Source organism: Mytilus trossulus, chromosome 2 (assembly GCF_036588685.1).
Source record: "Mytilus trossulus isolate FHL-02 chromosome 2, PNRI_Mtr1.1.1.hap1, whole genome shotgun sequence".
Classification (NCBI taxonomy): Eukaryota; Metazoa; Mollusca; class Bivalvia; order Mytilida; family Mytilidae; genus Mytilus; species Mytilus trossulus.
The window spans coordinates 40,665,526-40,680,544 of record NC_086374.1 but is presented as its reverse complement, the minus strand read 5'-3'; the positions used below and the strand labels follow the sequence as shown (position 1 = coordinate 40,680,544).

At 33.4% G+C, this 15,019-nt stretch overlaps 1 protein-coding gene across 2 annotated transcripts; it reads left to right on the top strand.

Moving 5' to 3' along the window:
• The first annotated feature begins 1,583 nt into the window (after positions 1 to 1,583).
• LOC134707232 (uncharacterized) lies at positions 1,584 to 13,519 on the top strand. 2 transcript variants are annotated; one of them, XR_010105691.1, is made up of 4 exons: positions 1,584 to 2,433; positions 3,547 to 5,009; positions 9,878 to 12,278; positions 13,392 to 13,519. XR_010105691.1 is itself a non-coding variant. In XM_063566827.1 (3 exons), exons 2-3 carry the CDS (start codon positions 3,704 to 3,706, stop codon positions 10,855 to 10,857), a joined length of 2,286 nt encoding a protein of 761 aa, XP_063422897.1. In that variant the 5' UTR covers positions 1,584 to 2,433; positions 3,547 to 3,703; the 3' UTR covers positions 10,858 to 13,369. The 2 variants fall into 2 exon arrangements, 1 of the variants encoding a protein (XP_063422897.1); XM_063566827.1 differs by lacking the exon at positions 13,392 to 13,519 and having other exon boundaries at positions 9,878 to 13,369.
• Positions 13,520 to 15,019: the final 1,500 nt, after the last annotated feature.

The following is a 15,019-nucleotide window of genomic DNA, read 5'->3' as shown; positions in this document are numbered from 1 at the left end:
TACAAGAGCCTACTACTTCATGTAGTGATTTTTAAACTGTAAAAACGTCCAAAAATAACCCTTACCATGAAATATTATAGTTAGTATTAAGAAATGAGCCATGATCTTATCAATAACAACAATTTGCTACAATATGTTTAAAAACAGAATATAAAAGCTAAAGACTCAGATTCATGAAACCAACCAAATACGGGGTTGATCTAAGGTGCTTCGGAAGGTGAACAGATCCTGCTCCACGTGTGAATGTGATACCTGTCGTGTTAGGAGTTTGATTTCGCATTTCGGCCCCGTTGATTTTTTATTTAAATATGAAATATAAAGTGTCATCTGATGAAAAATGAATTCTTTAATCTTACGTTAAATCTTTAGAAGCTTCTGAATGATTTATTAAACACATGATTTTTATATTGTGTTTCGAGAAAAAAAAAACGAGACTTATATAGTCCTCCTACACTTATATGCAAGCTAGAATACCTTGGTGAAGATAGATTTTACATATAATAATCAAATGATGACATGTATCTGAACTTTTACCAGAATTACAAAAAGTAACGGTTCCCTCTACGTATATAAAGAAACATGCATAGACACTTTATGTGTCTTAAATGGGTATTTGCTGCCGAATGCATTACCATAAACTTTATTCAAACTCTTAAATTCGATTTATAACATGCTAAAATATTTACCTGCAATAAAGTTTAATAGGAAGTTACAAGCATTACACGAAATCGTGATAAAGTATCAATCGGAGATCTTTAGGCTGTTGACCACTGTTGCAATTAAATACAACACCGATATAACCTTGGTTGTACTGTTATACCACTGTCTCAGGTTAGGGGGAGGGTTGGGATCCCGCTAACATGTTTAACCCCGACACATTATTTATGAATGTGCCTGTCCCAAGTCAGGAGCCTGTAATTCAGTGGTTGTCGTTGTGTTACATATTTGTTTTTCGTTCATTTTTTTTTTACATAAATAAGGCCGTTAGTTTTCTCGCTTGAATTGTTTTACATTGTCTTATCTGGACATTTTATAACTGACTATATGCGGTATGGGCTTTGCTCATTGTTGAAGGCCGTACGGTGACCTATAATTGTTAATGTTTGTGTCATTTTGGTCTTTTGTGGATAGTTGTCTCATTGGCAATCATACCACATCTTCTTTTTTATATTGGCAATGGTTATCATATATGTCACTAGATACATATATATAAAATACATTTATCATATACTTTGACTAAATAACATATGATTTTTACTGTATGATAATAGCATTAAATTAACGTAACCTTCATATTTTTGGAATTGGTGCTTAGCGGGCTGATATGAAAAGTTTAGCACATGCTTCGATTGTTATCACATGCCTTTCTGTAACGTTATCGCATGGCATTCTGGTGATACTCGGCAAATTCCGGAAAATACACCTCAATGCTACGCTTTCAGTGAAAAAACATTACAAATGACATGGTGTATTTTTCGTTCAAATTTAATTCTCAGGCACCAACCCCAAATACTAATAAACATTCATTTATTAGAAAGAAAGATAGTTCCGAAAGTTCATAATTAAAATAAATTATTATTTATTTCTTCATTTACATAGAAAACTTTTCAATTCACGGCCCTAGATAAAGATTTATTTATATCTTATATAATAGGTTTTAAGTTAACATTTTGAAGCATTTAAGACGGAACTAAGTTTTTATTGTATTTACTTTGAATCGGGATTGTAGATTCCTTACGGCTTATTTTTAATACTTTTCTAGAATTTTAGCAAATAGTCTTTGTCATGAGATTAACACTTTGACTCAAACCTATTTAGCTTTGGCAGATACAAACTTGTAGACAGAGATTTAATTAAGCTGCTATTGTTATCTGCCTGAAATGTAGGTAATTTCAATTAGCACTGTTGATCAGGGCACGCTATTTTAGGACCGCCCTTATTTTTAAGAAATGACAAATCCCCCTTATTTTTCTAAAAACCTAGAAATCCGATTGGTTAAACAGAAAATAATCCTAGAGGAAATTGAAATACTATTTCTTGGGAACAAATCACTTACTGATTTGTTTCCAATTAATAAACATCTATATTTCAAGTTTCTCTTGGATTGTTTTCAGGTTAGTGAAATTACATTTATTTTATTGTATTATGAAATTCTTTTTATATCTATTTAAAAGAAGTCTTGAGACATAGAAAAAGAGTTAGCTATAATTGTAAATAATGTACACTAGATATATGTGTATATAGATCAATTAATTATCCTTCTTTTTATTGCGAATACATGTTCATTTTAATGAAAATTAAGAGTTCAAAGCCTATCTATAAATAGCTAGATTAAATCAAGTCCGATAACTCATTTCTGTTATGATAAAAATAGAAAAGGCGCTTTGTAAATGAAAGCAAGTTTTTACTTAGGAAAAGATGTTTAGAATCATGGTAAGACTTGGTTGCCTAAAGCCGATTCGCAGAATTTCTATAATATTATCTATAGCAAGGTTGTCTTAATATTCTATGCGTATAGAATCAGTTTTAGTCTAAATATTTGTGTAATAATGTTGGCCTACAGGTAGCCATTGTTTTACTCGTGAACTGAAGCAATAGAAACTGTACTGTTATCAGCTGATATAAGAAAATGAATATACTATTTTATTCCTTCAATGTTTTATCCTGAATAGTTTCCCCTATGACAGATTAAAGAATAATAGTAATTTCATCCCATGTTGAAAATGATTATCTCCCCTTATTTTGTTTAAATTATCAGTTGTAAATAATTAATCTAGTGTATATAGTGTGTAATGCATTTTTAGTTAAAGAATCATACTCATATCTATGTTGTTCACAGTACACAATAACTTATCACCCTTTTAGCAGAATTTATACCTTGCAAGACACCCATGCATAAAAGTGTGATTATCTCCCCTTAATTAGAAATGTATCAATTGTCAAATAAGTACTTATCTTATGAATAGAATTTTAACTACTTTACAAATTATAAAATGTAGGTCCACTCTTATCCGAAACTTAATAAAGGAGCTAGTCCCTCCCTTATTTATTATACATGTATTTAAATCCAGATTCTTTATGATTGACCCGTCATGTTCATAGGTTATCTTTGCAAGGTGTGTCTTTTGTTTGTTTGTTGTAGATAGTTTTTTGTTTTTAGTATATTTTTATAATGAGGAATGTTTAGTATTTTAAATACCACCCAGTAAAGCTGAAAACTTATATTTTATTAGGTACGCATAAGTATGTTGCATTTGTTTCTGAATTTCACTTTATCGCTTTTTTTTCAGTAGTATTCACTACGTCTTAATGTTGATTGTTTGAGTTTCACAAATTAATGATATTGATGTGTATTATTATATAGGTTTTGCTTTATACATCACAAATATGTATGTTTATATGTATCATTGATAGTATCCATTAACCCATGATTTTAGTTTATAGCCTTTGTATTGTACTTGTATTACTTTTTATATATGATGACTTACTGATTTGTTTCCAATTAATAAACATCTATATTTCAAGTTTCTCTTGGATTGTTTTCAGAACCCCAGTGAAGGATCGCATTCGATTACTGGTATACCCAAGTTAACCCGACACAACACCCTTATCCATACAAACATCAACATCCGCAACAAACAAGCGAAATTCACACTCTGTCAATTGGTGGAGCGACTTAAAGATCCCTAGTGTAGGAGAATATATGTGGACCAGATCCAAAGGACCAATAGACCTACATCACTCGTGGATGATAAGTATGTTTCCAGAAAATGGCACCCCCACAACATCAGATGGAGAAACAAATCTGATACTCCAACAACCAGGAACTTCTGGCCTCCAACAACCAGGAACTTCTGGACTCCAAAACTCAGCAACTTCCAGCCTCCAACAACCAGGAACTTCCAGCCTCCAACAACCTGGACCTTCAGGTCACCAAACAGCACCAACAACTAACGCTACAACAACAACAGTACCTACAACATCAACAGCAACAGTTCCAACAGTGAGTACTCATGCACCTGTCATTACATATCAACCACCACCTCAACCATCCAACCAACAAATACCTCCAGGTTTCCAGATAGAGCACAAAATTAATGTTCAAATAAAACCGTATGATGGGAAAGTTTCGCCAAGTCAATGGTGGCAAAAGTTTTTAGCTTTTATAACACTTCAGCATATGACAGACAAACAAGCAATATTATCATTACCGTTCCATTTAGAGGACAAACCAAGTGAATGGTTTTCAACCCTAGCTGATGAAGCAAAACAATCATTGGCAACAATCAAGACTGCTTTCATAAGCAGATTTCAACCTCAAGTCAGTTCAAGTATTAACTTGACAAAGTTAAAGCAGTCTCCAACCGAAAATATCGAAGATTATATTCATCGGGCAATTCAATACAATAAGTATAGGAGTGCCTCAGTACCGTTTTTGATAGAACTTGCTATTAATGGAATGAAATCCTCTATTGCCCACATAATTATTCCTCAACAACCACAAACTATTGAAGAGTTAAGGAAAATCGCATCAATAGCTGAAATGACAGTAAATCAAACAAAAACACTAGACGAAACCAACATCAATGACAGCGTCGAAAAATTTGTTGCATCAGCTGAAGCAAGACTCATGGACAATTTGGCAGAAAGATTTTCAAGTACCATCTCTGCAATAAATTCTTCAATGGATGAAAAAATTACCAGCTACAATCCAAATACCTATAAACCGGTTGAAAACAACCAATATGTTCAACCACAATACCAACCACAACTCCAGAATAACTATCAGCCAATCCAGCAATTCCAACAATTCCAACCACGCCAACAATTCCAACCACGTCAACAATTCCAACCACGCCAACAATTCCAACCACGTCAGCAATTCCAACCAAGACAGCAATTCCAGCCACAACAGCAGAATCGAACAAGATATCAACAAACCACGAACCAGACACAGCAATGGTCACCACAAAACCAGACAAACCAAAATACAAATTGTATAGGCTGTGGTAAGTTTTGTATATCAAGGTCCAAATGTCCTGCATTTAATAAGTTTTGTTTAAAATGTGGTAAACAAGGTCATTTTCACTATGTATGCAATCAGGGTAATCAAAACTTTCAACAGTCTGTCAATTTCCAATAGGGGTGCGAGCCTGCTTGTAGGCAACATAGGTCTATAGGTGGGCATAATGACAATCACAATCATAAGGCAATTGTAAATTTGTTGACAACTTTTCATCCTCAAAAGAGTACTACACAGGTTTCTGTTGGTGACACGAGAACTCATGCTTTGTTAGACAGTGGAGCAAATATTTCAGTTATGCATTCTAACTTTCTGAACAAAACTTCATATTCAAAAAACAAACTTCTTCCGCCTGATATACCATCTATAATTGCAGTGAATGGTGATCATGTCAGAATATTAGGCAAAATAAAAATCAAGGTCACAATAGGAGATAGAGACTATCAACAAATGGTCTATGTGCTTAACAAACTTCACCATTCATTGATATTAGGGGTAGATTTTTTGAAAAACTCAAAAGCACATTTGTGCTTTGACACAAACACAGTTACTTTAACAGACAACCCAAGCATATCAACTGTTATAAAAATGGACACAAAATCTGGTTTAGCAAGAGTCAAAAATGCTGTTATAATTCCTAAAATGTCTGAGAAAATCATATCAGTCAAAATTTCAAGACAAAAACATGGCGCAGAGGTTTTACTAGAACCACTTCACAATTTGGCTAGTCAAAACTTACTTGCTGCAAAATGTGTAGTCAAGGTAAACAAAAATAAAGGCTTTATAAAATTGCTAAACCCAACAAACAAAGATGTGCATTTAAGAGCAAACAGGGAATTAGCTACAGTTGAATGTTTACAAGGTGCAGAAATACACTCTTTTGATAAACCACAAGATGATTTGCACAATTTTTCTGTTTCATCTATGAAATCTAGCAACACAAAACAACCTAATGATATTCAATTTGATTTAGCAGATAGTGATTTAACAGAAGGTCAAAAGACAAAGCTAAATGCTTTCCTTAAAGAACATAGAGGTACTTTTGCTGCTGATATGAGTGAATTAGGTCTTACTACATCCTATACCCATCACATCGAAACAATCCCAAACTCCCAAACAGTGAGACAAAATTTCTATAGACAATCCCCTCACATGGAGAAAGAAACAAACAAACACATTGATGAAATGTTGCAAAATGACATTATCCAGCACTCCACCTCCAACTGGTCTTCTCCAGTTGTTCTAGTCCGTAAAAAGGCACTTGGTAATGAGTCGGACAAAGTGGAATACAGATTTTGTATAGATTATAGAAAATTGAATCGGATATCTTTCGCACAAAATTTTCCTCTACCCCATCTAGATAGTGTATTCGATTCCATTGGAGAAGCTCAAGCAAAATTTTTCACATCACTCGACATGAGAAGTTCTTTTTGGCAAGTCCCACTAGACCCTGAAAGTCAAATCAAAAGTGCTTTTATCACTCAATCTGGTGTCTATCAATGGAAAAGAATGCCATTTGGTTTAAGAAACAGTAGCATTACTTTTGCTAGCATGATGTCTAACGTCTTAAGAGGGCTTAACTGGAAATCTGTTCTTGTGTATATTGATGACATCCTTATCTTCAGTCGCTCATTTGAGGAACATCTTTCACATATTGGCCAGGTTTTCACTCGGTTGAATGAAGCAAATCTTAAACTTCACCCTTCAAAATGTCATTTTGCAGTAAAACAGTTAAAGTTCTTAGGTCACATTATTTCTAGAGATGGAGTTGAAGTAGACTCAGAGAAAACTAGAGCAGTCAGTGAATATCCTATCCCAAAAACCCAAAAACAAGTTCGTAGCTTTCTTGGCATGGCAAATTATTACAGGAGGTTCATCAGGAATTACTCACAGATTGTGAGTCCTTTAAATGCTCTTCTTAGAAAAGATAAATCTTTTGATTGGACTGAGGACTGTGAACAATCTTTTCAAACTATCAAAAATGCCTTGATCTCAGCACCTGTTCTTTCCTATGCTAATAGCTCTAAACCTTTCATCTTGACATGTGATGCTTCAAATCAAGCCATAAGCTATATTCTTGGTCAAAAAGATGATGAGGGCAAGGAATATGTCATTTGCTATGGAGGTAAATCATTAACCTCAGATGAAAGAAAATGGACAACTTCTGAAAAAGAATGTTATGCTGTGATTAAAGGTATTGAAGCTTATCGTCCCTACTTGGCAGGTACTCATTTTACCATAATTACTGACCATAGAGCACTTATATGGTTACAAACTGCAAAACATACAGGTCGTTTAGAAAGATGGGCATTAAAAATTCAATATCTTAACTTTGACATAGTCCATAGACCAGGAAAAAGCAATGTTGTAGCCGACTGCCTTAGTCGTCGACCTTATGATGATTCAGACTCTTCTTCTGCTAATGTTTGTTCTCTTCAAAATGATATTCCATGTGATGAAGATGGTTATCAACGTGAGGTCACTTTTGTCTATGCAAATGATTCTGAGGACTCTTTTCCTTCTATTTCTGCTTTAGAGGTTGGTCCTGATATAAATGATATCATAGGTAACAATACATCTCTGTCAGAGCTACAAAAGAACTGTGATGATTTCAAAGAAATCTATGCATATCTATCTGACAAAACTCTTCCAGATGACACAAAAACCATTAGGCATATTATTTCAGAAAGTGCATTCTATTCCATTCAAAATAATGTGTTATACCACTGGTATCAAAGGCGTTGCAGAAATGTCCAAGAAGAGTTGCGTCACATTCTACAAATTGCTTTACCTAAATGTTTAAGGCTTGATGCTCTAAAATCCTATCATGACTCTTTAGCAGGAGGTGGCCATCTTGGCGTTGAAAAATGTAGATCTTCTCTCTTGCAAAATTATTGGTGGCCAGCAATGCATGCAGATGTAGTTGAATATATAAAGTCTTGTGACAGATGTCAAAGAGCAAAAAGAAACTATGATCCAAACAAACCTCCTCGGTCTCCAATGCCACAAGCAGGTAGATTTGACAGATGGCATATAGATGTTCTAGGTCCTATTTATAAAACTGCTGACAACTATGAATTCATTCTTGTAGTCGTTGACGCTTTTACTCGCTGGTGTGAGGCATTTCCCCTTCGAACTCAATCAGCAAAAGAAATAGGTACTGTTCTTTACAATGAGGTAATAACTCGTTACGGAGCACCAAGGTGCCTCACCTCTGATCGTGGAGCTGCTTTTACTTCAAAACTCATACGAGCTATCTGTGAAATATTTGAGGTCACAAAACATTACACAAGTTCTTATCATCCAAATACAAATGGTACGGTTGAGCGTCAAAACAGTACACTTGCTGCCTCTTTGAGAACATATTGCAATAATGATCAGAAAAATTGGCCAGCCTTGATTCCTAGTATAATGATGGCATTTCGTCGTGCCCCATCAAACAACACAACAAAATTCTCACCTTTCTACATGGTCTTTGGTCAAGAGATGAGGTTGCCCTTTGATATTGCATTAGAACCAAAAGATTCTTTGCCTCCAGACAGTAGACACTTTATACAAGAATTTCTATCTAACTTAAAAATGGCTCATGAAATTGGTCTGAAAAATGAAACAGAACAAAAGGCCAAAGATAAAGAGCGCCATGACCTCAAAGCCAAGATACCTGAATTATCCATTGGTGACCAAGTTTTATTGAAAATACAAAAAACACCAAAAGGTCTCTCACGCAAGCTTTATGACAAATCTGAAGGTCCTTATCGTATCATAGAGCTTGGCCCTAACTACACATATAAGCTAAAAAGACTTTCTGATCATCGCATTTATCCTTCCCTTATAAATGCCACAAATTTGAGACGCTATTACCCCCCTGGACCTGTCAGAAGAAAATATGATGACCCACCTGAAGCTGAAATTCCACAAAATAATGACCCACCAGAACAGAATGCAGATATCAATGATGACACACAACAACAAGTAGATGGAGATGTTGCCCTAACTCAGCAGAATCCAAACCCCCCAACTCAACAGAATCCAAAACCCCCAATTCAACAGAATCCAAAACCCCAAACTCTGCCCACTACAGACCCCAGTACAAAATATGTAGTTAAAGATCTATTGAAAGGTCGATACAAAAATGGACACAGACAAACTCGAGTAGAATGGGCAGATAATTCACGTACATGGGAACCAGATACCAGTTTTGACCCAGATATAATAGAAGAAATAGACCGCATATTCACCAAGAAAGGAAAACGCAAAAGGTCACTGTTTAACAAAAAGAATATATCCTTCCTCAGGCCTCAACATAAAAAGTCTGAATTCTCAGATAATTCTTAGGTATGATTAGCCCCCCTTACCCAGAAAGAAAATCTTAGATGTAGTAAGCCCCCCTTCCCCCATACACACAGGTATAGATGATATTGAATCCCCCATTGAACATTGTTTTTCGACCCCCAAACCCACACACCCTTTTACTGCGATAGGCTTAGACTAATACCGCTATGGTGATTTGATGGTCAATAGACACACCGGTTATAAAGACATTTTTCTGATGAGGAACATTGCGCATATCATTTAATTTTTTTTCTACCTCGTTCATAGGATAATTCTTATCAGAAATATAAAATTCATTTTAGAATAACATAAATTAAATTTAGAGAGAAAACAGAATATTATGTGTTATGGTCATGTTTGTGTTAGTAGCTGGTTCTACTGTCTTAGTGCTAGATTGTATACTGTGTACAGGTATACTTTCATCGACAATCAACACATAAGTTTTTGTTACAATTAAAACATACTTTTAAATAAAAAAAAAAAAAAAAGAAAAGATTAAAATATTTTTTTCATATTTTGTAGGTTTCTTGTTCGCTCATCAGAATAGTCTTCTCTACTCCATCATAGTCATATTAAGCCTCATCACAATACTGTTATCCCCCATAAATGGAAAACTCACCCAAAGAATCAACCATGGAAATGAAATTAAAGAACAAATCCAGTCATTTATTACCCAAGAATCATGGTTACCCACTTTCCAGATTGAGTCACCCAAGACCATCGAAGAACAACCCATATTTACACAAAAGTTTGAACCAGAGGCAACATGGCCTGATTCAAACACCATTCTCATTGTTTTTACTACTGGTATCTCCAGAATAGTAATTGTCTTTTGTATTTTCATGTTATGTAAAGTTCGTAAAATGGCAGTAACACTACTTATTTTACAACAGTCACTACAAATACATTCACAAACCATGCCATCATTCATATATCGCAATCCAAATGTCAAGGATAAATCTCCATCTATCATTGAAAAGTTGATGAAACAAGAGTTTTCGTGGAGCCATGTATCTGTTATTTTGAATACCATTGTATTAATATTTCTGATTTTTATCATATACTCTTTGTACAAATCAAAAAATCAAAAGTCAACAAAAGTCATGCTTGAAATAACTTCAGGTGGAAGTTGTGTAACAGTGCCAATACTAAGTTTGTCATTATGTCCATCCTATTACAATTTTCCTGTACCAAAAGTACATGATCTCTCAATTTCTGCATTTCCTCAATCAAAATTATTTGTTTCATGGTCATCATTTATTATTACAAACAGAGTTACTGGACAGACTGTTAAAATACCATCCACTATAGATATTAATATCATTACTCGTTATAAAATTAGTCAGATTATAAATCAACCATTTAATGTGTATGTTTTGATAACCCATCAAGGTTTTGCCTCCACACTGAATCCATCTTGTTTACCACAGTCTAATGATCATGTTGATGATGTTCATGTAAAGGTTGATGAAACAACCTCAATGTATCCAAAGCTTGATTGACTCAACAAATTGCAATATAACTTCTAGTATAAAAGAATAAACGCTTAATACTATTTCATTTTTGAATCTTTTATATATATATTTTAAACATTGATGTTCAATGAGAGTAAACGCGCCCTGGTTACAGTACTTTCATTTAAAAATAACCTTTAAAACAACTTTATGCAAATTGTTTTTATTTTTTAAATTAAGTCAATAAGGCTGTTCCATAATTTTTAGAAAAATCAGGACCTTGATTACAAAACTAATCTCTGCATATGTGTTTTCTATATTTTAATTGGTATTGTCTATATGTGTATTATAATTTTTATGCTTTACTTTATATAAGAAAGATACTTCTGTTACTAGTTTGTTTTTTTCTACTAATATTTGTGTATTGATATTTTTCAGAAGTGATATTAACATTTTGAAGCTTTGGGGTCCAAAGCAGTTGGGCCAAGGGGGAATTGACATGGTGTATTTTTCGTTCAAATTTAATTCTCAGGCACCAACCCCAAATACTAATAAACATTCATTTATTAGAAAGAAAGATAGTTCCGAAAGTTCATAATTAAAATAAATTATTATTTATTTCTTCATTTACATAGAAAACTTTTCAATTCACGGCCCTAGATAAAGATTTATTTATATCTTATATAATAGGTTTTAAGTTAACATTTTGAAGCATTTAAGACGGAACTAAGTTTTTATTGTATTTACTTTGAATCGGGATTGTAGATTCCTTACGGCTTATTTTTAATACTTTTCTAGAATTTTAGCAAATAGTCTTTGTCATGAGATTAACACTTTGACTCAAACCTATTTAGCTTTGGCAGATACAAACTTGTAGACAGAGATTTAATTAAGCTGCTATTGTTATCTGCCTGAAATGTAGGTAATTTCAATTAGCACTGTTGATCAGGGCACGCTATTTTAGGACCGCCCTTATTTTTAAGAAATGACAAATCCCCCTTATTTTTCTAAAAACCTAGAAATCCGATTGGTTAAACAGAAAATAATCCTAGAGGAAATTGAAATACTATTTCTTGGGAACAAATCACTTACTGATTTGTTTCCAATTAATAAACATCTATATTTCAAGTTTCTCTTGGATTGTTTTCAGGTTAGTGAAATTACATTTATTTTATTGTATTATGAAATTCTTTTTATATCTATTTAAAAGAAGTCTTGAGACATAGAAAAAGAGTTAGCTATAATTGTAAATAATGTACACTAGATATATGTGTATATAGATCAATTAATTATCCTTCTTTTTATTGCGAATACATGTTCATTTTAATGAAAATTAAGAGTTCAAAGCCTATCTATAAATAGCTAGATTAAATCAAGTCCGATAACTCATTTCTGTTATGATAAAAATAGAAAAGGCGCTTTGTAAATGAAAGCAAGTTTTTACTTAGGAAAAGATGTTTAGAATCATGGTAAGACTTGGTTGCCTAAAGCCGATTCGCAGAATTTCTATAATATTATCTATAGCAAGGTTGTCTTAATATTCTATGCGTATAGAATCAGTTTTAGTCTAAATATTTGTGTAATAATGTTGGCCTACAGGTAGCCATTGTTTTACTCGTGAACTGAAGCAATAGAAACTGTACTGTTATCAGCTGATATAAGAAAATGAATATACTATTTTATTCCTTCAATGTTTTATCCTGAATAGTTTCCCCTATGACAGATTAAAGAATAATAGTAATTTCATCCCATGTTGAAAATGATTATCTCCCCTTATTTTGTTTAAATTATCAGTTGTAAATAATTAATCTAGTGTATATAGTGTGTAATGCATTTTTAGTTAAAGAATCATACTCATATCTATGTTGTTCACAGTACACAATAACTTATCACCCTTTTAGCAGAATTTATACCTTGCAAGACACCCATGCATAAAAGTGTGATTATCTCCCCTTAATTAGAAATGTATCAATTGTCAAATAAGTACTTATCTTATGAATAGAATTTTAACTACTTTACAAATTATAAAATGTAGGTCCACTCTTATCCGAAACTTAATAAAGGAGCTAGTCCCTCCCTTATTTATTATACATGTATTTAAATCCAGATTCTTTATGATTGACCCGTCATGTTCATAGGTTATCTTTGCAAGGTGTGTCTTTTGTTTGTTTGTTGTAGATAGTTTTTTGTTTTTAGTATATTTTTATAATGAGGAATGTTTAGTATTTTAAATACCACCCAGTAAAGCTGAAAACTTATATTTTATTAGGTACGCATAAGTATGTTGCATTTGTTTCTGAATTTCACTTTATCGCTTTTTTTTCAGTAGTATTCACTACGTCTTAATGTTGATTGTTTGAGTTTCACAAATTAATGATATTGATGTGTATTATTATATAGGTTTTGCTTTATACATCACAAATATGTATGTTTATATGTATCATTGATAGTATCCATTAACCCATGATTTTAGTTTATAGCCTTTGTATTGTACTTGTATTACTTTTTATATATGATGACTTACTGATTTGTTTCCAATTAATAAACATCTATATTTCAAGTTTCTCTTGGATTGTTTTCAGAACCCCAGTGAAGGATCGCATTCGATTACTGGTATACCCAAGTTAACCCGACACAACACCCTTATCCATACAAACATCAACATCCGCAACAAACAAGCGAAATTCACACTCTGTCACAAAGTAGTGTACAAAACAATTATTTGGATACTAAAAAGTATATTGTGTAAAATAATTAAAAATAGAAAAAAAATATTAAATAAATGCATTTCTTACTGTATAAAAAGTTTCAATCATAATTTAGAAAGTTACTTTAAAAAATATGACTTTTCCAAACAGTGTTCATAAGATATTGTTGAATTATTTTTTTGTCGATTCGTTCATAGATTTTTCTTCTCTGTTGAGGCATATGATGAGATAGATCCAAATATAAAATATATACATCATCGGTTAGGGCACAATTGATTTTTTTTGTTTGTTTGAGGGCTGCCCTCCAGGCAGTTATAAAATCACAACTGTCACAACCTTTGGAAATTTAGAATTGTACCAGTTCACATCGCAAATAACTATTTTTATTTGGCACATCTTTGTAATCTTTGCGCCGTGTTTGGACATTTTAGAATTGTACCAGCGTCTGTGGTGTCCGCTTAAATTGGATAAACTTTCAAGATTTTAATAGTATCTCAAGTTATATTGTTGAATATATTGACATGATTCATTTGACATCGTGCTATTACCGAAGAAGGATATCTGTTATCCGAAATATCTAATATTTGTTCATTTTATAGTTATTTAATGGTGATGTTGTACCCTTTTTTACTTGTTATATATTATATTTTGTAGTGTACAGAATCATATTACATGATCCATCGCCCTGTAAGATTAATCCTTGACTACTTATTCAGTCATTATATATAATATATATATAAGTACGTCTGAACCAGTGACAACTCTACAACAGATTTATCCATCGGATACATGACTGTGTACATTCTGTATATACAACTCGTCTAAACATCAACCCAACAATGTTAGATTTGCAAATTTTGTTCTCCCCTCGCCGGGATTCGAACCCAAGCTACTGATATATCGTGACATCTAATCACCTGCACTGTAACCGACGCGCTATCACACGACCACCTGGCCTTGAAGGCATAAAACTTTGCTCAGTGCTCGGAGCACAAAAATCATGCTCGAAACATGAAATTCAGCAATTTAATTGGTTGATTTTCGAGTCTGAGTACAAAAATCATGCTCGAAAGTTATATGACCGTGAGGCCTGGGCTTCATTACATTACCGGCATGAAGCTTTCGGTGGCCGGGTGTTACCTGTCCACGTCAGTTTTAATCTAGCGTCTTACTACAGTACATGATATATAAGGCATGAAGATGTTATTTTTACAGATCAGCTAAATTATCTGTAGTAAAGGGTCCTACAAATTAATTTAAGCTACAGTCACAGAAATGATCATATTTGTAAGTACGTCTGAACCAGTGACAACTCTACAACAGATTTATCCATCGGATCACCAGTAGTGATGGTGATACATGGCTGTGTATATTCTGCTTATACAACTCGTCTAAACAACAACCCAACAATGTTAGATTTGTAAATTTGCTTTCGCAATTTTTTGTTCTGCCCTCGTCGGGATTCGATATATGTATATATAGAGAGAGAGAGCTGCCAATGG